The following is a 27,594-nucleotide window of genomic DNA, read 5'->3' as shown; positions in this document are numbered from 1 at the left end:
ATGAATATATAAAATATTATCGAAAAAAAAAAAAAAAAGGAATACTATTTCTTTATTGTATAGTTGCATATTATATACGCGGACAGGTTGGATTGTCGTGCTAGTGGGCCTTTAATTTCAATTGACTACGAAGTGCGAACTTATCACTAGATTGAGAATCTATTATTATGACTTTCATCTTCTTTTTTGTAAAGATTATAACTTTCACCTGCCTGATGGCCATTACGTAATTTTCAATTGACAACTTCTGCTGTTGTTAATTTGTTATGTTACCATCGGAGATCGGACACCAAAACAAAAATACAAAATTAGCAGACTTTAAGTGTTTGAATCTACCTATTGGACAAGTATGCAAACCGTGCTCGCATCGGTTTTTTTTTTTCTAAATACTTAAAGTTTTGAAACCCATCCCTCGAAATTGATAGTTAGCATGATTTTTTTAGATTCTAATTGTAATTGGTAATTGTAATTATGTAGGGGAGGCTCATCTAGTTATTTAGCATGAATTTTTTGGATTCTAATTGTAATTGGTAATTGTAATTATATAGGGGAGGCTCATTTAGTTATTTATTTATTTATTATTATTTTTTTAAAAGGAATAATTATGTTATTTAAGTGATATTAGGAAGGTTTTTCTAAATTATTAATAAAAGAGGGCTTGTGATAATTATATAATTTAAGTGATATTAGAGTTAAGTGATATTAGAGAGGTTCTTATAAATTATATAAATAAATAGGGGGTTTGTTCTAATTTTTGTGAAGGAGGTGTTTCTAAATTGAGCAAATAAGAAGATTACAAATGGCCTACTCGAAAGTGGAGAGAGAGTTCCTAAAAACCCGGTTATAATATAGTGTAGAGAAGCCTCAAAAGTCTTAAACTTGTTGCAATTTCTATTGAGAAACCCAAGGGTTACTTTTTATTTTCTTGTTTCTTAATAATTGACGCTTATGAAGGTAGATTTTTCGTATTTTGATTAGGATATGGTGCACATATTTTAAAGAATTGTTACGATTACAATATCACAGACAAAAATTGGACAAGGAGAGTTGTAAAATTATACTTTCCATCGCATTAAAAATGGACACCGGAAAAAATAACTCTTTTAAGGAGACTTGGACTTGATTATATTTTTTCCGTTCACATTCAACAAACTGCTATTTTCTAATATCAGAATTAAAAATGGACACTGGAGAAAAGAACTCTTTTAAGGAGACTTGGACTTGATTATATTTTTTCCGTTCACATTCAACAAACTGGCAGTAGTGGTTTTCCATCTACACGCACAAGGGCCGTTGTCCTATCAGTTATGTGAGTTCACGTTAATGTCACTTCTAAGGTATCGGAAAAAAGAAAAAAAAAAATCTTTATTAAGAGCAAGTCCAATAGAGAGCTGCTATAATGGACTGCTATTGTACCGCCACATGATTTTTAGTATTTTGGCTGGCCAACTAAATTTGAGAGGTAAAAACTCAAAAGGTTTCAAAAACTGAAAATCAGTGCTAAAGGGCACCATAGAAAGGCGTTGAAGAGTGATATTCTCTAGGTGCTAACATGGTGGAAATGACGCATCGACCTATGGATCTAGGTCGCACCCATGAGCTAATAGAACCCTCGCAGGCAGCCGTTATCACGCTAGGGGGAAACAATCATGACTAAAGAAAACAGGATAAAAAGTTGATGTTTGGGACACCCTTTCGTGGTCTGCCATATCTTGCTGGTATTGAAATCCCCAAACTAACGAACTTCGGTCCATCCAATAACCCATTTTCCCCAATCGACCGTGCGTAAGGGAAACTAAAAATCGGTGAATGAGGAAATCCAATGTTTTGACAAAAATCAGTGAAGAGGTTAGAGTCTAATTCAAATAGAGATGAGGCCGCACCAAAGAGGATGTCTCAATGTTTTTATCCTGTTTTATCCTGTTTCAAAGAGGATGTCTCATCTTCAAGAAGAGACCAAAGAGTGGAGACATGTAAGGTTAAGGGGTATGAATTGGGTTCATACAAAATGTATGTTTTACCAGGAACGGAGTAGATCATGTGAACATATCTAAGCGAAGACCATCACAAACGCTCACAAGCAAGTTATAGGCCTCAATTGAATCGCCAGATAATTTAAAATGCGGTCTTATAATCAACAAATTACCTATTTTGAGTAGAATTAATATTGTTTTATAAGAAAACACAATTGTTGGTTCTGAAAGTAGAAAGTGAAGCAAACAGACACAAGGTCGATTCAAGTGCGGTACCCATGAAGTGTTGGCTCAACCCAAATAGGGGAAGGAAAGATGATACTTTTGGGGTCCATTAAGTAAGGCGGTTCGATGCTCCCATCTTCCAAGTTGTACGCTCCAATGCCATGATGTCTATATTCTCTGTAGCTGGTACATCCTTCTTCAGTAAAATAAATACAATTCGGCTTGCATCCAGGGTAATCTGAAGCCATTAGAGACATTGACGTATTATCACCTACAAACAACATTCCTCCACACAAACTCTTTGTCTCAACCCACTTAAGTGTAGCCTGATCCAGCTTAAAGACTTCAAATTTAATAGTAAAGTAAACCCTGTTGTTGACATCAGTTAGACTTGACTCCCATCTCCTTCTGAGTTGCAACAATTCCCCAAACAATTCTACTATATACTTCCTCGTACCAGCAAAATTGTTATCAATAGGTGGTGCAACTCTAGCTGCCTTTGGATGAAGAGAATCGATACAACAAGCCCAAATTGCACCATAAAAATCCACAGCATAGAACTGATCGTTATAGTAAATGATATCACTAATTAATCTACAATCAGAATTAAGAGATATCCAAACATTTTTGCTAGGTTTGTAGTAGGCCAATTTACGAAATCCGCTATAAATTGCCATAACTACATAATTAGGATTCGAAGCAGGATTTGTTGATAAAACAGCCTTGTACATAAAACAACCATTGCCAGTTTCATTACCTTCATGGAGCTCAAAAGCAGTTAAAGGAGGAAGTTCAATCTTATTACCAGCAGACAAGAATGGATTGAACAAATGAACTCCTAAACTCTGACCCACCATAACTAGACCCACCATAACTAGCCATCCCACACTTGAACCGCGACAATGATTATTATATCGTATAGGTAACTCAAAACTATATACTCTTTTGTCTAATAGGTCATAAAATTGGCGTCTTAAATAATCACGATTACCTTTAGTAGTAGAAAGCAAGAGCACAGGTAGTTGACGAGGTAAACAATGAATCTTCCCAATATAAACAGATCTCCATGATCGACAAACAGCACTAAACTGAATGTAATCTTTAATACAAACTAATTTATCAGAAATTAGTGATAGAAGATGAGATGGAAGATCTAACCAATTAACTCTTCTATCCATATTTCAATGTGTCAAACTATTAACTACAAAACCAAACAATAAATAGGAAGAGTCTCATTATTAAAATTAAAGCCGGCAAATGTTGATATTTTCCCAACTCAACGCAAAAGACAAAAAGTCATTTTCGTTCGTTCTCATTTGGAATCTTGAAAAATAACGACTTTTTATTTTAAAACATGCTTTCTTTCTCTCCCGCGGTTTCGAAGTTCAAACACGTACTTAAATTTACACATGCTTTCTCTTCTTCTTCTTCAAATTTCTCTGACCTCAAAACCCTTTCTTTGCATCTCCAAGGCCGTGTTCCGGCTTCTCATCTTGTTCAAATCCATGGTCGAGTTTTTCCGTATGGGAGTTGAACAAGATAATCTCATTGCAACTCGTCTTATTGGTCATTACAAGTCTCAAATTGCACTTAAAGTATTTTATTATTTACAAAGACCGAATATATTCCCATTCAATGCTATTATTCGGGTTGTTTCAGAAGCGGGTTTTTTAGTTCACGCGTTTTCGATATTTAAACTGTTGAAATTCCGAGCAATTTGTCCTAATGATTTTACTTTTTCTTTCCTTTTGAAAGCTTGTTTTCGATCAAATGATGTTACGAATGTTAAACAGATTCATACCCATGTTTTGAAATGTGGATTTGAGGGTGATTCTAGTGTTTGTAATGGGTTACTTGCTGTTTATGCAAAGGGTGTGAAGGATTTAGATTCGGCTAAGAAGTTGTTTGATGAAATGCCTGAGAGGGGAAGTGTTTTTTGTTGGACTTGTTTGATTGCTGGTTATGCACAGTCGGGTCGGTCTGAGGAAGCTTTGGCTCTTTTTAAAAGGATGATTGAGGAGAATTTGAAGCCAGAGGATGATACTATGGTGAGTGTCTTGTCTGCTTGTTCTACTCTTGATATGCAAGAAATTGTGAGATGGGAAAATGTTTTCGCAGAATTTGGTGAGCTTAATAGCAGTATTAGCAATTTCCATTGTAATTTTATTGACACTGTTCTAGTTTATTTATGTGGGAAAGGTGGTAATGTTGATAGGAGTAGGGAATTTTTCGAGAGAATTATTAAGAGAGGACAAGGTAGGAGTGTGATTTATTGGAACACCATGATTGGAGGATATGTCCAAAATGGTTGCCCGAGCGAAGCCTTGAGTCTTTTTAAACTGATGTTGGGAGGTCTGAATCCAAGACCGAACCATGTTACAATGGTTAGTGTGCTTTCTGCTTGTGCTCAAGTTGGTGATCTAGATCTTGGTGTATGGGTTCATGAATACTTGAAAACTTTTGGTCCTAAACATGTTGTAGAATCCAATACGTATTTAGCTACTGCCTTCATTGACATGTATTCCAAATGTGGTAGTTTGCAGAATGCTAAGGAGATATTTAGTCGAATGATTTCTAAAGATGTTGCTTCCTTAAATGCAATGATCATTGGTTTTGCCGTTAATGGTCAAGGAAAAGAGGCATTGAAACTCTTCTCCAGAATGGAAGAGTTTGGATTGTATCCCAACGGTGGAACCTTCCTAGCTGTGTTGTCTGCATGCAATCACTCAGGAATGGTTGATGAAGGGCGCCGGGTTTTCCTAGATATGGTCCCACGTCATTCCACCCTCCCCGAACTTGAACATTATGCTTGTTATGTTGATCTTCTCACTCGTGCAGGTCATGTTGAAGAAGCCCTTAAAGTTGTTGGCTCCATGCCTGTTGAAGCTAACAGTCTTGTTTGGGGAGCATTACTTCAGGGCTGCCTAACACACGGTAGAACAGATGTAGCTCAGGATATAGCTAGGAGGTTCGTTAAGTTAAACCCTACTAGTTCTGCTGGCTATGTGATGTTGTCAAACATGTATGCCTCCGACCAGAGATGGGGTGACATTTCAGAGCTGAGGGGTTTGATGAGGGAAAAAGGAGTGAGGAAGCAGCCTGGATGTAGCTGGATTAGCCTTGATGGGGTTGTTCATGAATTCGTTGTTGGAACATCATCGCACCCTCAAATTCAAAGGGTACATAATATGTTGAAGCGATTGTCTAAGGAGATGCTGTCATTAGGACAATAGTTTGCTCCTTAGTAAGCGGTTTAGTGGTCCTGACCTGTCTTTGAAATTCACTCATCAGCAAACCCATGGTTGCACACAGGCCTTGGTGGTCATGTTATTGCAAATTTCAAAGCGTCCAAGTACTGAGCCCATACTGCCTTGCAGTATTTGCACTTATCAACTTTACAGGGGGCTAATATTTGGTTGCTTGCAATTGAGAGGAAGATTCCATACTGCTTGTCCTCCTGTCTATGGTTTGGCTGAGGGCAATCTAATATGGTGTGAAGGAATACCATTTTCCCGATCCCTCACCCTTGCAGATCGATTTCATAGAATTTGAGCATGGATGAAAGTCAACATCCTTTCTCAGCGCCCAGTCCCAGAAACCAATGATTTGCAGGCACTCATGCTATATTAAGGAAGATGACATAATTGAGTTCATCGGTGGGCTAACATCGGGGTTGTACCTGACTACCTGTTAGCCAATGCTATTCCGTTGTTTGTTGGTAGGATTGCAAGTTCTACAATGACACACATATGGAAGGAACTAGAACAGATTCAATCTTTTCCGGTGCTGTCATTGGCTGCTGCATTGGTGCCTCCATTTGACAGCTTGTAAGTTACTTGATATTAATGAGTGTTTAAATCAAGGGGTATTGTTTTTCAAGTAGATGGATATCAGTTCAACACTTCAACTTACTCTTGCTGTTAATGGAAATCATTCTATTTCCCTTATAGTATTTAGCTGTCCATGATGGAGGTGGTTTGGCAACTCCGTGGTGAAGAAATTTCTGAAACACTTCATCTCTATATAAATATATCAAATTCCATCGCTTCAGTACATGTCAAACAAGGATCGCATCGAACCTGAATGTGAATATGCTATACTCTTATCTAGGCTGTATTATTGTGCTACCTCTGTTCTTTGTAATGTGAAATTAGTCAATGTGTGTCTTTATTATGATTCCACTTTGAAATTTCCTAACCTTACTTTCCTTGTTTATGACTGAAGATCCGCAAAGGTACTTGCTATGCCCCTGGAGAATTCGGATGTACTAGTCAAATCACACATGGATCAAACGCACTGTATTCGTAGGCATCAAGGATCTTCTGAGCTTTCTTTTCATGAAATAAACTGGACTAGAGACGCAGTTGAGCCAGTTACAGGAATTGAATTTCCTACTGTTTTAGACAACATTTTAGCCGGGAAAAAGAACTCGAGTCTGAGATCTGAGGTCAGTGTTCAATAGTTGCTTTTCTTTTTTCATAAGAGATTTTTAGACATTGCCAAAACCCACCAAGGGGATGGAATATCGTCTTTTTGAGCCATCGATATTCCAACTACATCTGCACACCTTAAGATGCTTATATTGTGCTACCTTACCCAAGGGACTCATTTAAGGATCCTCACCTGGAGGGGAAGAGAGTAAAAATATGTTCCCATTATAGCAAAGTCGGTTTTAAAACGGTGTATTTGGGTGATGTTTTAACCAGAGGTCTAAAAAAGCGCGGGGAGCGGGTTTAAAAACGGTAAAACGGGTTTAAACCAGTAAAACCGATGATAAAGCCAGCATCATTCAAAAAGAGTTACTGATCTCATTTAAAGCGGGAATTTTCGGGTTTTAAACGTTTTTTTTAACAGCGTTTAAAAATTTTTGAAAACCCGTTGTTTTCCGAAAAAAGCAAAAATAATCGAACCCAAAGAGTTACTGATCTCATTTAAAAGCTTGCCAATCCAAAAAATGCATCAAACATGAAAATGGAAAGCAAAAGGGGAACTTCCATATTCCTATTTCCTGGGTTTTGGTATGACTGATAAGTTTCCTGCATTAAATTTTAAGGGGTTACTCTAAACTAGAGCGATCCACCCTTTAAATTTGTTTCTGTTCATTTTCTGTAACTTAATTTAATTCTTGAGTTTTTATTTGTTCAATATAAAAATTGTATTCAGGTTCTTGTTGGAACTGGTTCGAAAATCATGAGAATAATCAAAGTTAAATCTCTTAAGCTGTATGCATTTGGCTTATGTGAGTATTTCTTACCTCAGCTTCTAGACTTCTAGTGTATTCTGGCATTATTCCTTCCTATTAAGTATATCCATTGCTCTTTGTTCCTTTAACCAAGTTATTCTTACTCCAATTTCTTGACAGATGTTCAACCTGATTCCATCTGCAAAAAATTGGGACGGAAATATGCTTCTGTTCCAGTTGGTGAACTGAGCAACCAACCCGAATTTTTTGAGGATCTTCTCAGGTAGGCACCTTAATACCATTGGCTGGAGCCCTACTTACCGAAATCTATTGTCTTCCGATCTGAACTGGTAGCTCTTATATAGGGCCAATTTGTGCCTGTTCCTGCAGAATCTACATTTTTCCTTGTATTGCTTGTAACAAATTACAATGGTACAGCGAATATGCTAAATGTAAGATTTATCAAAAGGTTGTAAAGCTTGTCTAACCATGGCTTGCGCTCCACAAAGAAAGAAAGATGATAATGATTTAATTAGTTTTTATCTTGAATCTCTTAAAAGAAATGTATATGAACGTGATATGTTCTTTCATCTTTCATTGTGGTTCCTGGTTTTAAATTAATGATGTCCTTGGACTTTAATCTTCCCTTGACAAACTTATGTATGTGTGTTGTAGGGAAGACCTTGATATGACAGTAAGGCTTGTGGTTAATTACAAGGGGCTAAAAATAAATACAGTGAGAGAGTAAGTTTTTCTTGCACCTTTTTTTTCCTCCTGTAGATGTTTGTTTGGAAATAATACATATACACTGAAGAAAAATCAAGTATATTAAACTAAATTTTCCTCAGTTAGTTCCCTGAGATATTGAATTGAAACAAATGTGAGAAAGGATAAATAGCGTCTGTTTCTTTGTTTTGTTTTTATCATTTCTTGATATTTCCTTAACAAATCATCCATTTACCAGTAGTTCAACCTTTATAGATTTCTGTTATTCCCACACCAATGTTGCATTTACACTCTGGTGAGTTATTTTTACAAAAAATATTTACAAATCTCAAGTTGAATCAGTAGTGCAAATGCAATGTTAATTCTAAGTGTTTCCATGACAATCACATTTACCAATTGTGCATCCCCATATCACGAACCATATGAAATGTGAATTACAATCTGAAATCTTTTCACAATCCACAAAGGCTTCACATGAAGGCTCCTAATCAAAGCCAGCAAAAATCAACATCTGCCGTAATTCATTGCAGCTGCAGTGCTGATTACATTAGTATAAATCCAGGATCGGAAAGGATAAAATATAAATATTGTCATGGACTCCTTTTAACTTGGTTCTTAACTCTCATTACGTGTTAAACCAATTTAAAAAACATATCACATGTCTATGAGCATTCATTCAGTTTGAGTTGGACCAGTTGTTCCCATGGACTAATATGCAGGGAAGTGAAATTAATTATCTTACACCCACACCCCCTCCCCCCGTCCCCCGTCTCCATATGGTAGGTGCACATAGAATGAAGAAAATAATGACTTTTTGCTCTGACCTAACATCTTACCTTTTGCTGCAGTGCTTTTGAAAGCTCTCTTCGATCCCGCTTACAGAAGGTATCTCATAATGCGGAGTGAAGTTTGACATATTGACATACATTTCTTTGTTCTCGTGTACTTGAATTGTTGCTAACTCTTATTTCTTGCTCCCATTTAAGATGAATCCCGAACCAGACTATCACTGCCTGAGAACCTTTGGTTCATGTTTCTCTCAAGATATCTCACTATCTCCAGTAATTGAACTATTTAACTTACATTTCCTTCTGTTCATTGAAGTAGCACAAGTTTCCCCGAACTTGAACATTATGCTTGCTATGTTGATCTTCTCGCTCGTGTAGGTCATGTTGAAGAAGCCCTTGAAGTTGTTGGCTCCATGCCTGTTGAAGCTAACAGTCTTGTTTGGGGAGCATTACTTCAGGGCTGCCTAACACACGGTAGAATAGATGTAGCTCAGGATATAGCTAGGAGGCTTGTTAAGTTAAACCCTACTAGTTCTGCTGGCTATGTGATGTTGTCAAACATGTATGCCTCCGACCAGAGATGGGGTGACATTTCAGAGCTGAGTGGTTTGATGAGGGAGAAAGGAGTGAGGAAGCAGCCTGGATGTAGCTGGATTAGCCTTGATGGGGTTGTTCATGAATTCGTTGTTGGATCATCATCGCACCCTCAAATTCAAAGGGTACATAATATGTTGAAGCGATTGTCTAAGGAGATGCTGTCATTAGGACAAGAGTTTGCTCCTTAGTAATCGGTTTAGTGGTCCTGACCTTAAAGCCTTAGTCATGTATTTGAAATTCACTCATCAGCAAACCCATGGTTGCACACAGGCCTCGGTGGTCATGTTATTGCAAATTTCAAAGCGTCCAAGTACTGAGCCCATACTGCCTTGTAGCATTCGCACTTATCAACTTTACAGGGACTAATATTTGGTTGCTTACAATTGAGAGGAAGATTCCATACTGCTTGTCCTCCTGTCTATGGTTTGGCTGATGGCAATCTAATATGGTGTGAAGGGGCTGGTGGTTGTATACATTGTGAGCCCACGAATACCATTTTCCCGATCCCTCGCCCTTGCAGATCGATTTCATAGAAGTTGAGTATGGATGAGAGTCAACATCCTTTCTCAGCACCCTAGTCCCAGAAACCAATGATTTGCAGGCACTCGTGCTATATTAAGGAATACAACATAATTGAGTTCATTGGTGGGCTAACATCGGGGTCGTACCGGACTACCTGTTACCTTGGTTGGGTGAGGTGAGTACTGAAGAATCGAGTAGATCCTGCTGTTACTTATATTACTCTTTTTTGAGCTCCTTGTGCATATTCAGAGGCTAAAATGTGAACTATTGAGGAGAATTTTATGAGGGCATATATGTAGAGCCGTAGAGGTAATTGCTCATTCGAAATGCTTTGTGTTCTTCTCAAGCTCCATAATTCGGTCTGGACTTTGCACATGCAAGAGAATTTCGTGGAGATGAGATGTCAAGTACAAATTATTTGCCAAGTAATCCTTTTTTTTGTTCTGTACTTATCTACCTGGATGACTGTATTTTTGAATTTCTTTAATTTCTTCTAGCTTTAGGATTTGTTATGTACATTTTTTGGATACGTACCTGAGTACCTACTCAACTGCAAGAATCAGACTATTCAGGGGTATTAAAAAGGTAATATATGTTTGATCTACTTTTCTTTACAACATATAAAAGAGTTGAGCCAAAGTGTACTAGTCTAGGCATAATGTTTTAGAGTGAGAGACAGAAAGAGAGACCACTTGAGTGGTAGACTGGTAGGTTATGAATAAATCCTTCCAACCAATTCATTTATATAAAGCTTTATTTAGGGAAGTTCTTGTTCTTGTTCTTCTTGTTGTATGAAACTTTCAAAATTTAGTGAAAGTCACAAAAATCGTGATAAATGATATTGATTCAGCCAAAGTATAATTAATAGGCATCAAGTCAATCTAGTGCAATAAGCTTCTTCTTCTTAAATCTTATTTATGAGTTTTCTAGGCCAGGTGTTAAGAATAAGGAAAATGAAAGTGACCTTCATGCGAAGATCCATTTGAACTCTAGAACTGGAAAGATGGTTTGGTGAGAAAGTAGCTGAGTCCACCACCCACACCAAGGGGCCAACTTTCATCTATTTGACATATAGATCACACGATAAGGTCACTTATTCACACAAATCCACCAAGTTCCATACATTATTTAAGACCGAAAAGATTACACTACTAAGACCCCATTCACAGTTAACAGTATCTCATTATTTTGAATATTTAGAGATGTGACACCATATCTGCCACATTGTGTAGGACGGTCTTTTTGTCATCGTAACTTGACAAGTATTCTTGTTGGTTGATCACAAGTATTATTCTTGCCACAATATCCGCCCAACTGTAGTATTCTCGCAACTCTATTTCAGGCATTGGTTTATCATACGTCCAAATTTCTCAAGCAGAATTCCGAATATACAAATAGCAACCAGAAGAAAAGTACTGTTTTCTCCATTTCTCTCTTTCCCTGTTCCTTTTTATTGTCTGTTTACTTGTTTCATGACATAGTTTCTCAATTAACAAACCATGAAAGCATCTTGTTTCAGCCTAGTTACCTTGTATGGAAGCTACCTTCGTCGCGTCTTCACTTCCTCTGGTCTTTCACCACAGGCCCTTGATATAGATTCACAAACCACAATCTCCTTCTGGGCTCCAACCCCAAACTCTCATTCCATAAAAAAACCATCACTAGTCTTAATTCACGGTTTCGGTCCAAGATCAATATGGCAATGGCGACGTCAAGTCAGAACTCTTTCCCCTCATTTCAATGTCTATGTTCCTGATTTAATCTTCTTTGGCGAATCTACAACCACATCATCAGAACGATCAGAAGTATTTCAAGCCGTTTCGATGGGTAAACTGTTTGAAAAACTAGGTGTTAAAAAGTATTCTGTTATGGGTACTAGTTATGGTGGATTTGTAGCTTATAATATGGCCAAGATGTTTGGAGAAAGAGTTGAAAAAGTTATTATAGCTAGTTCTGGTCTTAATAGGAGATTGAAAGATGGTGTTGAATTATTGGAAAGAGCTAAAGTAGAGAAGATTGAAGATTTGATGCTGCCCAAAACTGCTTCTCAGATGAGAAATTTGATGAGGTTAGCTGTGAAGAATTGTCCGCCAATTATGCCTGACTTTGTGCTTAATGACTTCATCAACGTAAGTACATTTCTTTCTTTGGTTTGAAAGTTGAGGCTGGTATCGGCCTATTGGATTACTGATGTTTCAGTATAGCTTATAATATAATTGGCGGGACCACAAGTCGGTAATATTTACCACATGGCATTGGATTTCTTAGGTGATTGTCCAAAAAGCAAATTATTGCGAAACTTTATTAAGTGTTCAACCAATCAACCCTTCCATTTTTTCAGACTAGAAGCTTCGTTAAAAAAATAAAATAAAATAAAGTTTCAACCCTTCCATTTCTGTCAATTTGAAACTTTGAACCATGCTAAGAATTTTGGAGTTTTAGGACGCTTTTTGTTTATTTATACATATAATTTCCATTATATAGTTCTAGACTTCTAGGCTATAGCCAGTCAATATGAAGAGTATTCCAGCCTTCTTGGTATGAAAACCACAGGAATTCACGAGCTAACCTACTGGACATCTGTTAATTCATGCATGTGGAAATACTTAACCAAGAAATCATTGAATGGATCTCCTCCCAAAATAGTTTGCCAAACATATATAGTTAAATGATGAAACATGGTTTGAATTTTTTAAAAACAAAGTACTTTTAGTGTAAATTCTTTTGCACTTGAGAATTGTGATCTATATACCTCATGGAGATTATATCCTAAAATATGTTCAATTCAACCTTTTCTTACCTCAGTCACGCTGCAACTTTTTTTTGTTTGTTATTGCAGACTTTGTACTCGGACAATTTGGTGGAAAAGAAGGAACTTCTCATGGGATTGACATTTGGAAATGATGACAAAGCACATGTTTCTCCTCTTCAGCAGGTATGCCGACTTCAACACCTTAAGCTACTCATGATTAGTACACATTCTGTTGGAGTGTATGGACAAAGTTTTAGTCTCACATCGCTAAGGTGAAAATTTGAAGATGAGTACAAGTGTACAGCTATCTCTTGGAACTCAGCTAGCAGAGTGGCATTTTCATGTCGACTTAAAATTACAAACCTAAAAACCACCATTAATACTCTTGTGGTCGAAGCTTAAAGCGGTTGAGTAATGCAGTATATGTGCTAGTGAGACATTGAGACATTGGCCCGAACACCTTACATGGTAATAATGAGATCATGGTCGTATCCAATATTTGCTTTGCACATGTATAACACTGTACAGAGGAGGCATGAAGAAAGCTACTTCAAAAATTTAGCACACACTATCAGAACTAGCTTAAAAGAAGTTCATAAACAACTTCAACTGTTTTTAATCATATATCATATATGTTAAAGCGATTAGAGCCGAATATATAATTTACAAACACAGATTCATGAGTGAAACAAACTTATTGAATATCTAAACACTACTAGGAAGCCGCTTTAACTAACAACTAGAATATTTGGAAAAATGAAAAGAAGAAATGCTCATCAAAACATATGCCCTTTGATCGTTCAACCGTAAATGGCTGTCAACGAACTTCAGCCTGTTTTTGTTATTTCAAATTTGATAAAAATCCAACAGTATACAGTAAATACTTATTTTGATTAGTCACAAGGTTACGTCTTTAAGAATGTAACACCGTTTTTAATGTCAACAAATTTCAAAGAAGTTCATGTATATATTTTGCAGGAGGTTTTAATTGTTTGGGGGGAGCAGGATAAAATATTTCCCTTAAAGAATACCTTGGAGCTGAAGGAGTAAGTGAACAACTGAAATGACTCTTAATTTACCAATATCGCTTAATTACAACGATCTACTCTCTTTTTTCAGGCTTTTGGGAGACAAGGCAAGATTGGAAGTGATCAAGAACACATCACACATTCCTCAAACTGAGGGTCCAAACCACTTCAATGACATTGTAATGAAATTCTTGTGTGGTTCACTGTGATTCTCTATTGTTAAACTGAATCTAAATCCAGTATCTTTATAGTTTACATGTTTGTATAAACGATGCTTTATGGGTAATTAAGTGAGTAGCCGATGGTGAATTTGAACGAGTTTTTGACAAGTTCTTTCAATTATGAGTTTTTTTAGAGAGTGGAAGACTTGTATCAACCTAAAATTTCTCAAAGATAGATGTGAGAATCATTCTCACAAATCAAACACACCTTTGATTAACAAAATTGTGAAACTTGACAATATCAAATTCACGAAATATGCTAATTGTGTATCAACTATATGCAAAGTTTTATTGAAATACAAAGTTTGTGTGATCTCTGTGGAAAACAATGTACATCAGGGCTCTACCACACGTCACTTCAAAAGTTCAAAGTACAGTAGGAAGGATGTCTGGTTCACTTAGACACAAGCACTCAAGTCAACAAAAAAGTAGCCCTGGGCCTTAATGAAACATGGGGTGGTCGGAGGCCCAGGTACTATGATTGACTTTGCTAACCAATTAACAACAGACAACTGCCAGCCCAAAGTAGCATTCATGTGCAAAACACGTCAACGAATTCGTCAAAAAAACTGGGCAGATCTCAGTATCACACACGATGTCGACATTCGACAAACAAATAGAAGTCCAACTAGAAAAAAGACAAGAGGGCATTCGACGATAAATAACTAAATACAACCCGCCAAACAAAAAAAACCGATCCTGAAAGCGAGAGAAATAGAAAACAAAAGAAGGAAGAAAGAAAGATCTTTCCCCGCAAGGCAAAGCAAAGCAAAGCATTATAATAAATTAATAAGTAGAGCATTCAAAGCAAAAGAAAAGAAAAAAAGAAAATAAAAACGAGTTGTTCAGGTCATCAGGTGTACACAAACAAAAGAATATTCCTTCTCCCACTCTCTCGCACATTCCATTATAAATCTTTTCCGTTTCAAACACAATTCCTATCCTCTCTTTTTCTTTTCCAGGTTAGTTTTTTTTTATTTTTTATTTGATCGGCAATGAAATTTGTTTGGTTGTTAATTTGGTTTGACCTATGATGTTGTACAGGAGTTGAACGTGCACACATTGTGTCGTTCATCATGAGGAACAATTGGTTATTTTTTATGGATCTTGATGGAAGATGTCCATACACATTTTCTCCGGAGCCTTTTTCCTCTCATGTGTTTTGGGGACATTTATTATCACACTTTAGTTCAATTGTAGACAATTCTTTCTACCAGTCTAGACACTTTTATGTCCCTGGTAGTTTAGCTCTTCAACAAGCTTACAACCGTGTTTCCAAGTTTGCTGGTGCTTTATTATCTGGCAAGCTACAGGGGTCAAGACATGGTGGTACCTTTTGTGTACAGAATTTTTTGGGTTTGTATTGTGGTTCATGGTCAAGAGTTGAATCTGCTATTCCGTTGTTTGTTGGTAAGATTGCAAGTTCTACAGTGACACACATATGGAAGGAACTAGAACAGATTCAATCTTTTCCGGTGCTGTCATTGGCTGCTGCATTGGTGCCTCCATTTGACAGCTTGTAAGTTATACTTGATATTAATGAGTGTTTAAATCAAGGGGTATTGTTTTTCAAGTAGATGGATATCAACACTTCATCTCTATATAAATATATCAAATTCCATCACTTCAGTACATGTCAAACAAGGATCGCATCGAACCTGAATGTGAATAGGCTACATTCTTATCTAGGCTGTATTATTGTGCTGCCTCTGTTCTTTGTAATGTGAAATTAGTCAATGTGAAGTACACTGGTCTATTCTGTGTGTCTTTATTATGATTCCACTTTGAAATTTCCTAGCCTTACTTTCCTTGTTTATGACTGAAGATCCGCAAAGGTACTTGCTATGCCCCTGGAGAATTCGGATGTACTAGTCAATTCACACATGGATCAAACGCACTGTATTCGTAGGCATCAAGGATCTTCTGAGCTTTCTCTTCATGAAATAAACTGGACTAGAGACGCAGTTGAGCCAGTTACAGGAATTGAATTTCCTACTGTTTTAGACAACATTTCAGCCGGGAAAAAGAACTCGACTCTGAGATCTGAGGTCAGTGTTCAATAGTTTCTTTTCTTTTTTCATAAGAGATTTTTAGACATTGCCAAAACCCACAAAGGGGGATGGAATATCGTCTTTTTGAGCTATCAATATTCCAACTACATCTGCACACCTTAAGATGCTTATATTGTGCTACCTTACCCAAGGGACTCATTTAAGGATCTTCACCTAGAGGGGAAGAGAGTAAAAATATGTTCCCATATAGCAAAGTCGGTAAAACCTTTGGGTGATGATACCAGAGGTCTGGGGATCGAACTCCGCCAGCATCAAAAAGTTACTGATCTCATTTAAAACAGGCTTGCAAATCCGAAAAAACAATGCATCAAACATGAAAATGGAAAACATACGGGGAACTTCCATGTTTTTATTTCCTGGGTTTTGGTATGACTGATAAATTTCCTGCATTAAATTTTAAGTGGTTACTCTAAACTAGAGAGATCCACCCTTTAAATTTGTTTCTGTTCATTTTCTGTAACTTAATTTGATTCTTGAGTTTTTATTTATTCAATTGAAAAAATGTATTCAGGTTCTTGTTGGAACTGGTTCGAAAATCATGAGAATAATCAAAGTTAAATCTCTTAAGCTGTATGCATTTGGCTTATGTGAGTATTTTTTACCTCAGCTTCTAGACTTCTAGTGTATTCTGGCACTTTATTCCTTCCTATTAAATATATCCATTACTCTTTGTTCCTTTAACCAAGTTATTCTTACTCCAATTTCTTGACAGATGTTCAACCTGATTCCATCTGCAAAAAATTGGGACGGAAATATGCTTCTGTTCCAGTTGGTGAACTGAGCAACCAACCCGAATTTTTTGAGGATCTTCTCAGGTAAGCACCTAAATACCATTGGCTGGAGTCCTACTTACCGAAATCTATTGTCTTCCAATCTGAACTGGTAGCTCTTGTATAGGGCTACTTCGTGCCTGTTCCTGCAGAATCTACATTTTTCCTTGTATTGCTTGTAACAAATTACAACAGTACAGCGAATATACTAAATGTAAGATTTCTCAAAAGGATGTAAAGCTTGTCTAACCATGGCTTGTGCTCCACAAAGAAAGAAAGATGATAATGATTTAATTAGTTTTTATCTTGAATCTCTTAAAAGAAATGTATATGAACGTGATATGGTCTTTCATCTTCCGTTGTGGTTCTTGGTTTTAAATTAATGATGTCCTTGGACTTTAATCTTCCCTTGACAAACTTCTGTATGTGTGTTGTAGGGAAGACCTTGATATGACAGTAAGGCTTGTGGTTAATTACAAGGGGCTAAAAATAAGTACAGTGAGAGAGTAAGTTTTTCTTGCACCTTTTTTTTCCTCCTGTAGATGTTTTTTTGGAAATAATATACATACACTGAAGAAAAATCAAGTATATTAAGCTAAATTTTTGTCAGTTAGTTCCCTGAGATATTGAATTGAAACAAATGTTGTGAGAAAGGATAAATAATGTCTGTTTCTGTGTGTGTGTGTTTTTTTTATCATTTCTTGATATTTCCTTAACAAATCATCCATTTACCAGTAATTCAACCTTTATAGACTTCTGTTATTCCCACACCAATGGTGCATTTACACTCGGGTGAGTTATTTTGACAAAAAATATTTACAAATCTCGAGTTGAATCAGTAGTGCAAATGCAATGTTAATTCTAAGTGTTTCCGTGACAATCACATTTACAAATTGTGCATCCCATATCACGAACCATATGAAATGCGAATTACAATCTAAAATCTTTTCACATACCACAAAGTCTTCACATTGGGAAGGCTCCTAATCAAAGCCAGTAAAAATCAACATCTGCTGTAATTCATTGCAACTGCAGTGCTGATTACATTAGTATAAATCCAGGATCGGAAAGGATAAAATATAAATATTGTCATGGACTCCTTTTAACTTGGTTCTTAACTCTCATTACGTGTTAAACCAATTTAAAAAACATATCACATGTCTATGTTCATTCATTCAGTTCGAGTTAGACCAGTTGTTCCCATGGACTAATATGCAGGGAAGTGAAATTAATTTTCTTACCCTTCCATATGGTAGATGCACATAGAATGAAGAAAATGATGACTTTTTGCTCTGACCTAACATCTTACCTTTTGCTGCAGTGCTTTTGAAAGCTCTCTTCGAGCCCGCTTACAGAAGGTATCTCATAATGCGGACTGAAGTTTGACATACATTTCTTTGTTCTCGTGTACTTGAATTGTTGCTAACTCTTATTTCTTGCTTCCATTTAAGATGAATCCCGAACCAGACTATCACTGCCTGAGAACATTTGGTTCATGTTTCTCTCAAGATATCTCACTACCTCCGGTAATTGAACTATTTAACTTACATTTCCTTCTGTTCATTGAAGTAGCACAAGTTACACCTACTTACATTTCCTTCTGTGAACTCTTTAATGTGCAATTTGTAGGGGACAACTATTAATTTCCAACAAACAGCGGACGGACAACTAATTACAGAAAGTGAGTAATTGCTGAAAGGTTTACCTGTTGTTCCCATATTCTATAGATCTCATTCATAGCTGCAAAAGTTGTTCCAAACATATAATGGTATTCTTGTTATGGTGTTTTAGATAAATAAACATTATTATTCTTTTAATAATTATCTTTTGTTTTTTGGTTTCCAATTGAAGTATATGAACGGATTTTGAACACCTCTTCATGAATAAACTTTTGCTAGAAAGCGTCCTTTTGCAATTTAATAACTAAACATCCCGTAATTGAAGACATCTTATACTAATTAACCATGAATCTTGATGTCAATCCTGTGCATCTTATGTTTATAGAAATTGGCTAAATTTGCACTCCAACACAATATATATTATGCCCGTATGAGCTTGTTATCATGAGGGATCATTTTTTCTTTTTCATTTCTTTTACACACACATATATATTTATTTATTTGCGTGGAGCGAGGCTTACAGGGCAGGATTTTCTTTCCATTTCCTAAAGTTATATCTGCTGAGTGCTGAGCTGTAGCTGAAACTTACATGTTCAGTGATTCTTGTTCCTGTTACATTTTGTTGTTTTGAGGATTATTTCATGTCATTGACGTCAGTGTGTCTGTGTATGCAGTTGGTGGCAAACAAATTGGAGCAGTTCATAGCAAGGATTTATGCAGTAAGTAAATTTCTTCAAGCAGTAGTTGGTCTGTGGAGCAGATGCTAAGCATATTTTAAAAAGATAGAATCCAGCATTAACATGTTTTTATGTCTAGGGGCGTTCTTTGGCATGTACATTGGGGATGCTCCTGTATCAGTGCAAGCGAAGGAAGAGATAGCTAGAAAAGTTGGTAGTATCATTAGGAGATGCTAAGCTTATACGGCTGCCAATGCTCCACTTTTTAAGGTGATTGGCCAGATACTCTCGTGCTAGCTGTTGCACACCGATTTGCTTAATGTTTTGATCAGTTGCGGCCTCCTAAATGTAGCTAGTTTTTGGAATGTTACCTGTTGGCCCTGGCACCCTATATACATAGCTGTAGTCTACGTGAATCTAGTTAGTGTTCAGCTGTTTTTTTTTTTCTTTTCTGTTTTTTTTCAATACAAATCTTTTGTTCCCTGAAACAAGTAGCGGAATAGAAAAATAAAAGTGTCAGGTTGTCACAGATTTTTTTTTAAAGCTGGGAAATCTGTATGCTGTAAGATGAATATTTGTAGAGATTGTTTGTTTGCTTTTAGATTAATGTGGATTTGCTGTCTGAAGCAGATGGTGCTGATTATAGTTTGTGGGGTGTCATATGTGCGTGAAGATTCTTTTGTAGGCATGAAGTCATGAACTGATGAACCACAGTTTGATGTCACTCCCTCCAACTCATGCCCCAAAGTTTGTACGGCGATTCACTGTGTAATTTGATACTCTGATTTGGCGGAACTTAACATCTGACAATGAGAAAGTTCAGGCACCTGTGTGCAGAGAGTCACTATAAATCCTACAATAATCAAAATGAAGTTTTAGTTTGGGTAACTTAATAGCGTATTCACAATGTCTTAAGCTGCTAGAAAACCTACGTGACTGTATATGTGTAGAGTACCTTAACCTTAGAATTCCTGATGAAATACCAGCTCTGTTGATATTAACGTGGAAAGACATCTTTAACGTGGTAGTACTGTATAACGCAGAGTCCCACACGTTTATTAGTAAACACGGGTACCACGAAATGATGATATTTGAGAATTGCAAACTTCATTCTCGCAATCTGGTCATCCTAATCCGAATCTGACCGTCGACACGTACGAACTTACGAACATTGTTTACATGCGTGAATCGTGATACGATAAGATATGGGTCCTCTTTTTTACTTTGGTTTTTTTTTCTGTTTAGGTAACCCGAAATGAGATATGGGATAAAAGCCTAGTGTCTAACGAAACGTAAGAGTTTGCCCTGATTTAAACGGATCAGATTAAACTCAGTGAACGGTGTAGATTCCTTTGTAAACTTTATATAAATTCAGTTCTGTGTAAAATTTCAGACACGAAACACAAACACAAGTACACAACAGTCACCTGGTGGTTGATTGTTCAGACGGAAATATGTTCTGATAGGCCAGCCATTTACCGTAAAAACTTGGGAGTTTTCTTTTTAGATTTTATGGTAAATCGCTGATCCTGTTAGAGCTCAAATTCCGGTTAGCAGATTTCATGGTTGATGGTTCATACTTCATACTTATTTTTATCGTCTTTTATCTTTTTATTCTATTCAATAAAGTTTCCTTCTAATGTAAAATGTGATGATGTTGTTGTTCATTTTCATTACGATTACGTTGTTGTTAACTGTGAGTCTGACAGTTATGCTCAAGAGCGAATTGAAATGTTCTCTTCACCAAATCATCCGCCACGTACTTCTAAAATTCTGTACTTAATTTATCAAATTGAGCAAGTAAATAAGACTCAATCATATCATATAGAAAGAGTCAAGATCCAAAATCATCGTTCATGAGAAGCTACTAATAAGGCTGCTGAACATGGAAGTTTCAGATGGTCGGGGCCGTCCTTTTCAATTTATCTGATTATAAAACTAAACACGTACGAGAGACGTCGTCAACAGAATGAGTGAGGTGATATAAAATAGGCTTGGGCTATCTCGAGGATATCTTCATAGGAATGAGGCGGGATGAGCCGTTGGATGTGTGATCTGACGGTTTGAAAATCGAAAAGAAAAAAAAATCGATTCACTGAAGTACACTAAAAAAATCATAAATTACTATGATTAGTTTAGATTCAAAATATATTTGATGGAAGATTAAATATTAGAAGATTGCTTCATCGAATCACTAATTTATTTCCAATATGTGCAAACAATCATCGACTGGCAGTTATTCTGTATAACTGCTCACACATGATATTATCACATAGTTGTACCCTGGAATAAAATTGTACTAATTAGTTCTTTAGTTTATTTGGAATATGGGACAGTCATGATACAACCGCTCCTTTTTTTTCGGTACCTTTAATAGGTTCTTTGCATTCGATTGCACCTCCGGTCCTCCCCTTGCCATTTGTTCTAGATTCTAGCACACACTTGGATGAGTTGATCTGAATATCTGATGTCATATGCTCTTTCAATCATGAAATGAAATGATCAAAACAACTTGCCAAATGTCATTTTCTCAGCACTTAGTATTACGCGGAAACATTATTCCGTGTTCTGCACTAGTATACAACGCGGATTACCCACGATTCCCGCACAGTCATCTTAGCTTCTAAGCAAATGAAAATATTCTTGACGTGCATCTTATCCTTTTTAACTGAACTATATATAAGACCAACCAACTCTTGCTTTCATCCCATAAACACCAATACATCATCCTTTCAAGTTTCAACTTACAAGTTACAAAATATTCTATTTCCACTTTCAATACATTCCTTCTCATTCTCAAAATCATGGAAGCAACCACTTCATGTTCCCTTGTTGTTCTTCCTCCAAAACCATTTTTATCACATTCTACACATAAAAAAGTTGGCGCCATTCGCTTAAAAAGATTGTCAACAAGAATATATGCAGAAAGAAGAGATGCTAACGGTAAAAAACATGGAGGTGGACGCGTGGATGAAGACATGATTGTTTTAAGAATGCGCATACATGATATGAAGATGGAAGAAGCAAACTATGAAGCTCCATCAAATTGGATGGAATGGGAGAAGAAGTACTACGCCAATTATGATTCTGATGTCTGTGAAGCAGTTGGATTGTTGCAAACACAATTGATGAACACTAGGCCAAGCTTCGTAATAGGCATGGCGGTACTTCTAGTCCTGAGCGTTACTACATCGACAGCTATGGTTTGCAGTTCAGTTCATAGAGATTGCTAAATGGATCCTGTCTATGATTTCCTGTTAACTAATTATGTTCTACCGTGATTTTTAAACTGGTGGATACATATATTAAGGAAAGTGAGTGTTCATTAGACGTAACTAGGGCTGTTTTCAATAACCCGATAACCAACCCGAACCAACTGATAAAAAATGGTTTGGGTTTTGGTAATTTGGTTTGCTTTCCACTTACCCGAAACTATTTTAGTAATATTTATGATTAATTTTATATATGTTTATCAATTGTGTGGTTGAAATTAATTAATTTAATTTAGTATTTTATTGATTTTATAGTTTTTAGTTCGGATAGATTTAGATTCGGTTTACAATATATTTTATCAGTTTGGTTCGGTTTCAGATGAAATATAATATTATCAGTTCGGTTTTGAGTTCCCAATTTTCTTATCGGTTCGATTTGAGTTTGGATTTTCCATAACCCAACTGATCCATTGAAAGCTCTAAACGTAATTTTGTATAGACTATATTTTCATTTCTACATGATTCGACCATCTTCAATCCAGCACCTTAATATGAAAATTTTCCATTTCAGTTCACTAAATAGGTGCAGTAGCTATCACCATAAGGACATTTCCAATGGGGGGTGTAAAATTACACCTCCACATAGGTGCCACCTAGGTGCCATTAGGATTTTACACTTTTAATTGTATACTATTGTAGAGTCCATAAATATCTACTCTACGTCCCTCTTTAATTTAAACTGGGTTGTCTGACGTCCGAGTTAAAAAAATACTTTAGAGAGGGACGTTATTCCGAGTGACATCCGAAAATTATTTCACTCAAGACGTTAGTTCGAGTGTCGCCCGAGTTTTTTATTAACTAATAGCGAGAGGAAAAATTCTCCACCCTCTCTATTAGCTAACACACTATTACCTACAGTATAGCACCCTATTGGAGAGAGTTTTTTTATATTTAGAGTGTAAAATTTCCACTCTATACGGTTTACACCTTCCATTGGAGATGCCTCTAAATAGTTTGCTCTTCTCTGTTTTATCCCTAAATTACTTTGATATGAACTTCCCAGATGAAGTGAAGGAATCAGGCATAACAAATTCAGTCTCTAGTAAGCACAGAAGATAAGTTAATTACGCATAACGCATTTAGTCTCGAAAACGATTAATTTTGGCGCTTGATTCGGCCGAAAGCAAATTTTATAGCTTTACCCAAAAAAAGCAAACTTTATAGAATTATAGCATATCAAAATGGGCTCAAAGGTATCTCCTTAGCATCGTCATAGAATTATAGCATATCAAAATGGGCTCAAAGGTATCTCCTTAGCATCGTCATTTGAATCACAGGCCCGTGGACAGGTACACTCAAGAAGTCAAGAGTCAAGAGACATGTAAACGTGTTGTATTGGGCTGGGCCAATTGTGACTCCAGTCCAACACCTATTGAATGCTTCATTCAGATTTTGTGCAGATCCAAATTTTTGTTCAGATCCCTTAAAAACAAATCCTCACAAATAGTTGTGCATTTTTCTGCTAGATTGCCATTTTGCTGTTTCAACCTTGTGTCAAGTGGAAAAGATTCCCAACCTAAACTTGCTGCATAATTCGGTCATTGGCTTCATAAAAAATTTCTACAATTGTGCATTCATGAAACTGAGATTTAAGCAGCAGATAATAGAAAAGCTACCCCGAAAGCCAATTCCCTACACAACTACACAAGTTTCGTCTAGAAATGATGTGGCATTTCTTCATATAGAAGCTCCCTACGCCCCTACTACATGTAGGGTGTTGGACATTTCGTACAAGCCCCTAGCGCTACCAGTCCTATAGTCTGGTAGGGGCGCAACTTCCAGAAGATGAAAAGCCTACTTATATATCCAAGTTGTAGGTTTATCTGGTTAGCTAGTCTTGGAGATCCATTTATAGGGGCTGGAAATCTGGATATCCTTTGGGCTCGTTGTAGCCAGTGAGGTTAGAATTCAAAAGGCCCAACCTGATCATTCAAAGAAAAATATAAATTATGAGTTTCTATTTAAGATATATATATATATATATATATATATATTTAATAACGAGTTTTTTAAATAATTAAGACAAACGTACAACAAACTATGCCGCAAGTCCTTTCTGAATGACAAATCATATCATTCTAAATGCAAACTCGTTAGTACCAACTGTCTTACGTTATTATCCATAACTTTTTGCAACCTCTTAAAAAACTTAACAGACTGTTGTGTTAAGAAATTGAAAGTGTCGAAACTAAACATAATAAAACAATACTGGTTAGCCCTACAAGCATCCTCGTGTTTCTCAATTTTTCCTATCACTGTTCTATTAGCTGTTTCTCCCACCTCAAAGACTTCATTCTCAAGCCTTACCAATGGAGATGCTCAAGTTACATCAACACACACATATTTTCCCTCAAACCAATTGTAGATCAATACATCCGCGCGCGGCCCGAAACGTCGATCTACCCTCATTCGAATCAGTGCGAAAATTGACAGGAGCCTCATTTTTTGTAGATGTTTTTGTTCAAGATAAGTGCACACTTTTACACCACTACTAGGACGATGAACGTGCATCTGCACGTGTTTTTTGCCAATCAAATTCGTAAATAAACAAAAGGTATATGGGCAAATCAACTTAGTTAAAATGTAAATTTATTTATTTGTTAAAAACTATGTTGAACTAAATGACATGTTTGTTTTATTGTTAATTCAAATTTACTTGGTTTACATGTATTGGGTATGTAATTTAGATATTATAGTGAAGGTAAAATTGAAAAAGAAAATACTGGAAAATAAATTTTTAATGTTTCTTCTCTAACACATGGGGCACATGTTGGGGCACGTGTTTTGTAGAAAAGTATGTTGAAACTAAGTGACATATTTGCTCTTCTTATTAAGGTGATTTTGGACACACCCATAAAAACACTCTCATGCCCATAACTAACTAAATTTTTTGTTATACCCCAATAACCGCCTCAATCCAATAATATCTCTCAAATTAATTTGAGATATTTCCAATAGGGGCAAAAAAAAAACAATAAAAAAATAATAATAATAAACAAACAACGCATGCCTTTTTTCGACAATCTTCCTATTTTTCTATTTGTCAAAATTTGATTTTGAATTTTTTTTTCATCCTCATTAAGTTTTTATTTGTCCTCATTACTTTGATATTGTTGATTCAAATAAAAGGTGGGTATTTGCATGTTTATTAGTGAGAGAAATATTGCTAAAGAAGTGGTTTTGGAGAAGAAATCAAGATCATTTTTTTTATATAGAAGAAGAAGTACATGTTCTTATTATTTTTCACTTACAAGTGAAAAACTTAATATATTCTAATAAATGAATTGTTTTGTCATGGGTGCGTCTAATAAAAAAACGGGTAATTTAGAAATATAAATATGTCTAAAACAATTTTATTTATTTATTTTAAAGTTGGGGTATGAGAGTGTTTTTATGGATGTGTCTAAAATCACTCTATTATTAAATCAAATTTACTTGAACTTTGTAGTTTGGGTCTTTGTAATTTAATCAATAGAGTTAAGGCGAAACCGTTAAAAAAATGGTTGAAGAGTTACATAAAAAAAATATTCGAGCACTATTGCAGGACTGTAGATCACAACCAGCGATTTTCAAAGTAATAAAAGATGAGACCGGTTCCTCTATAACCGGGTACATAGATTGATTTCTGTACCACACAGGCACACACACACAACTCGTATCTCGGCGCACACACACACATCTCGGAGCACACACAGGTATCGAGGCGCACACACACATCTCGGATTCGGATCAACGGCGAGATAACACGGTTACAGAGATGATCTCTATACCCGGTTATAGAGATCTGGAGTCCATAAAAAATAACTTACTCGTGTAATTACAGTATTTGTGAGTAAATAGAGTATTTTTCAAAAAATACTTAGCACAGGTAATAATATTGCACATCACATTTTGGTTGATCGGGGAACATTGAGCTTGACTGCTCTTTTTGTTAGTTGTTTTGTGTACTGATAGTGAAATTGAACTAATAATAAGAGTGCAATTGCGACAAAACCATGTACACTAGGTAAGCAGACTAGCACCCTTGTTGAGGTTGACTAAAGGCCATGTCCATCAACAAACATGCTAATATCTCAATACGGGGTATTTTTGCTTGGTCAAATAACACACACAACAGGGTAAATTAGTATACAAAAATTGTTCAACACTTGAACACATAGCTAGCAAATTCGCGTTTAATATCCGTTTTATACACGTTTTATATATTTTTATGTATAATATGAATAATAAGACAAATCTTTCAAACCTAGGGATTAATACACGAATTCTATAATCCAAGTTTATAATTGCCAAATAATAAGGTCTATATTTTTTAAATGAAAAAAAATATATTTTATAAAAGGTATAATGCAACTTTAAAATGGCAGATTTTGAAAATTCACTTAAGTTAAAACTTTCCATACCTAAAGAATATCAAATAACTAAAGTGTTAGTAAGTAAATATAATGAAAAATTGAATTATGTATGTATAGTTAATGCAACAAAATATATCCGATTTGAATTTTGTGGATGTATGTGTAGTTGATAACAAATTTATGTACTATCGACCAATTGAATTTTGTGTTCCTAATTAGATATGAAAGACATGCATTGATCATCTTCCATCCACAATGGTAGACTGGAATTTAGGTACCAGTCTCTTTGGGAGAAATATCTTGTCCGTATGACTGTACAGACGGCATCATCGTAAAACATGGACACTTTCTACAACCCCACGTGTAACCATTGAGCCTCATCCAACGCTAAAGCATAAGTGATATGACAGGAAAGAATCAATTGGTGAATATGCCCCTTCTAAATTGATGTGACTCAGTATCCACGTGACAATCTAATAAATACTCAAAGGGAGAGAGGATTTTTGTTTGACAAATGTCAAACATCACCACGCGTGGGCATATTAGTCACTGAAGAGACAAAATTGGGTCCGACTCACGTCTTTTTTATCACACATACCCATAAAAACACTTCCGTACTCTAATTTTGAAATTAATAAATAAAATTATTTAAGACACATTTAGATTTCTAAATTACCCTTTCTTTTATTAAGTATATCAAAGACAAAATAAAACAAGTGTTTATCCTTTCAGCAAACACAAACCCTTCGCACTTATTTTCATTTTTTCTGTCATTTTTTTTCTCCTTTACCAAAGGAATTAGAAAGAGATAAAAT

General features: G+C 36.0%; 5 protein-coding genes, 1 long non-coding RNA gene and 1 pseudogene across 9 annotated transcripts; 6 read left to right on the top strand and 1 right to left on the bottom strand.

The window, feature by feature from the left end:
- Nucleotides 1-2,097: 2,097 nt before the first annotated feature.
- LOC147512425 (putative F-box protein At3g25750) lies at nucleotides 2,098-4,128 on the bottom strand. The gene has a single exon (XM_086595386.1). The coding sequence runs from the start codon at nucleotides 3,374-3,376 to the stop codon at nucleotides 2,237-2,239; it is 1,140 nt and encodes a 379-aa protein (XP_086451512.1). The 5' UTR covers nucleotides 3,377-4,128; the 3' UTR covers nucleotides 2,098-2,236.
- LOC147512424 (pentatricopeptide repeat-containing protein At2g13600-like) lies at nucleotides 4,113-5,431 on the top strand. The gene is made up of 2 exons (XM_086595389.1): nucleotides 4,113-4,246; nucleotides 4,735-5,431. Exons 1-2 carry the CDS (start codon nucleotides 4,236-4,238, stop codon nucleotides 5,429-5,431), a joined length of 708 nt encoding a protein of 235 aa, XP_086451515.1. The 5' UTR covers nucleotides 4,113-4,235.
- A 461-nt stretch (nucleotides 5,432-5,892) lies between these two features.
- LOC147512423 (fatty-acid-binding protein 2-like) lies at nucleotides 5,893-10,617 on the top strand. Its single transcript, XM_086595388.1, has 8 exons — nucleotides 5,893-6,025; nucleotides 6,423-6,645; nucleotides 7,362-7,437; nucleotides 7,561-7,663; nucleotides 8,056-8,124; nucleotides 8,955-8,991; nucleotides 9,093-9,167; nucleotides 9,273-10,617. The coding sequence occupies exons 1-8, from the start codon at nucleotides 5,937-5,939 to the stop codon at nucleotides 9,360-9,362; spliced, it is 762 nt and encodes a 253-aa protein (XP_086451514.1). The 5' UTR covers nucleotides 5,893-5,936; the 3' UTR covers nucleotides 9,363-10,617.
- Nucleotides 10,618-10,903: 286 nt separating this feature from the next.
- On the top strand, nucleotides 10,904-14,132 carry LOC147512422 (alpha/beta-Hydrolases superfamily protein). The gene is made up of 4 exons (XM_086595387.1): nucleotides 10,904-12,142; nucleotides 12,853-12,948; nucleotides 13,744-13,811; nucleotides 13,885-14,132. The coding sequence occupies exons 1-4, from the start codon at nucleotides 11,513-11,515 to the stop codon at nucleotides 14,000-14,002; spliced, it is 912 nt and encodes a 303-aa protein (XP_086451513.1). The 5' UTR covers nucleotides 10,904-11,512; the 3' UTR covers nucleotides 14,003-14,132.
- A 634-nt stretch (nucleotides 14,133-14,766) lies between these two features.
- FAP2 (Chalcone-flavanone isomerase family protein) lies at nucleotides 14,767-20,799 on the top strand. 4 transcript variants are annotated; one of them, XM_086595385.1, is made up of 12 exons: nucleotides 14,767-14,976; nucleotides 15,059-15,533; nucleotides 15,840-16,062; nucleotides 16,598-16,673; nucleotides 16,799-16,901; nucleotides 17,294-17,362; nucleotides 18,178-18,214; nucleotides 18,308-18,382; nucleotides 18,486-18,537; nucleotides 19,150-19,194; nucleotides 19,292-19,422; nucleotides 19,783-20,799. In XM_086595385.1, exons 2-11 carry the CDS (start codon nucleotides 15,091-15,093, stop codon nucleotides 19,387-19,389), a joined length of 1,221 nt encoding a protein of 406 aa, XP_086451511.1. In that variant the 5' UTR covers nucleotides 14,767-14,976; nucleotides 15,059-15,090; the 3' UTR covers nucleotides 19,390-19,422; nucleotides 19,783-20,799. The 4 variants fall into 4 exon arrangements, with proteins under 4 accessions (XP_086451511.1, XP_086451509.1, XP_086451510.1 ...); XM_086595383.1 differs by lacking the exon at nucleotides 19,783-20,799 and having other exon boundaries at nucleotides 14,774-14,976; nucleotides 19,292-19,695; XM_086595384.1 differs by lacking the exon at nucleotides 14,767-14,976 and having other exon boundaries at nucleotides 15,017-15,533.
- A 1,052-nt stretch (nucleotides 20,800-21,851) lies between these two features.
- On the top strand, nucleotides 21,852-22,671 carry LOC147512420 (uncharacterized; annotated as a pseudogene).
- A 402-nt stretch (nucleotides 22,672-23,073) lies between these two features.
- On the top strand, nucleotides 23,074-24,197 carry LOC147512419 (uncharacterized). The gene is made up of 2 exons (XR_015214931.1): nucleotides 23,074-23,617; nucleotides 23,670-24,197. It is a non-coding gene; the product is annotated as an uncharacterized LOC147512419 (long non-coding RNA).
- The last annotated feature ends 3,397 nt before the right edge of the window (nucleotides 24,198-27,594 follow it).

The sequence above is a fragment of the Coptis chinensis genome, chromosome 3, assembly GCF_015680905.1.
Source record: "Coptis chinensis isolate HL-2020 chromosome 3, ASM1568090v1, whole genome shotgun sequence".
Taxonomy (NCBI): Eukaryota; Viridiplantae; Streptophyta; class Magnoliopsida; order Ranunculales; family Ranunculaceae; genus Coptis; species Coptis chinensis.
The sequence above is the reverse complement of the archived record's forward strand: the minus strand, read 5'-3'. Positions and strand labels throughout refer to the sequence as shown.

Excerpts from the sequence above, each read along its gene's own strand:
- LOC147512425 (XM_086595386.1), bottom strand. The coding sequence starts at position 3,376 with ATGGATAGAAGAGTTAATTGGTTAGATCTTCCATCTCATCTTCTATCA.
- LOC147512423 (XM_086595388.1), top strand. The coding sequence starts at position 5,937 with ATGACACACATATGGAAGGAACTAGAACAGATTCAATCTTTTCCGGTG. Across the intron at positions 7,664-8,055 it reads TTTTTTGAGGATCTTCTCAG|GGAAGACCTTGATATGACAG; the intron begins GTAGGCACCTTA and ends TGTGTGTTGTAG. Across the intron at positions 9,168-9,272 it reads AAGATATCTCACTATCTCCA|GTCATGTTGAAGAAGCCCTT; the intron begins GTAATTGAACTA and ends TCGCTCGTGTAG.
- LOC147512422 (XM_086595387.1), top strand. The coding sequence starts at position 11,513 with ATGAAAGCATCTTGTTTCAGCCTAGTTACCTTGTATGGAAGCTACCTT. Across the intron at positions 12,143-12,852 it reads TGCTTAATGACTTCATCAAC|ACTTTGTACTCGGACAATTT; the intron begins GTAAGTACATTT and ends TTGTTATTGCAG. Across the intron at positions 12,949-13,743 it reads ATGTTTCTCCTCTTCAGCAG|GAGGTTTTAATTGTTTGGGG; the intron begins GTATGCCGACTT and ends TATATTTTGCAG.
- FAP2 (XM_086595385.1), top strand. The coding sequence starts at position 15,091 with ATGAGGAACAATTGGTTATTTTTTATGGATCTTGATGGAAGATGTCCA. Across the intron at positions 15,534-15,839 it reads GTGCCTCCATTTGACAGCTT|ATCCGCAAAGGTACTTGCTA; the intron begins GTAAGTTATACT and ends TTATGACTGAAG. Across the intron at positions 18,383-18,485 it reads AAGATATCTCACTACCTCCG|GGGACAACTATTAATTTCCA; the intron begins GTAATTGAACTA and ends TGCAATTTGTAG.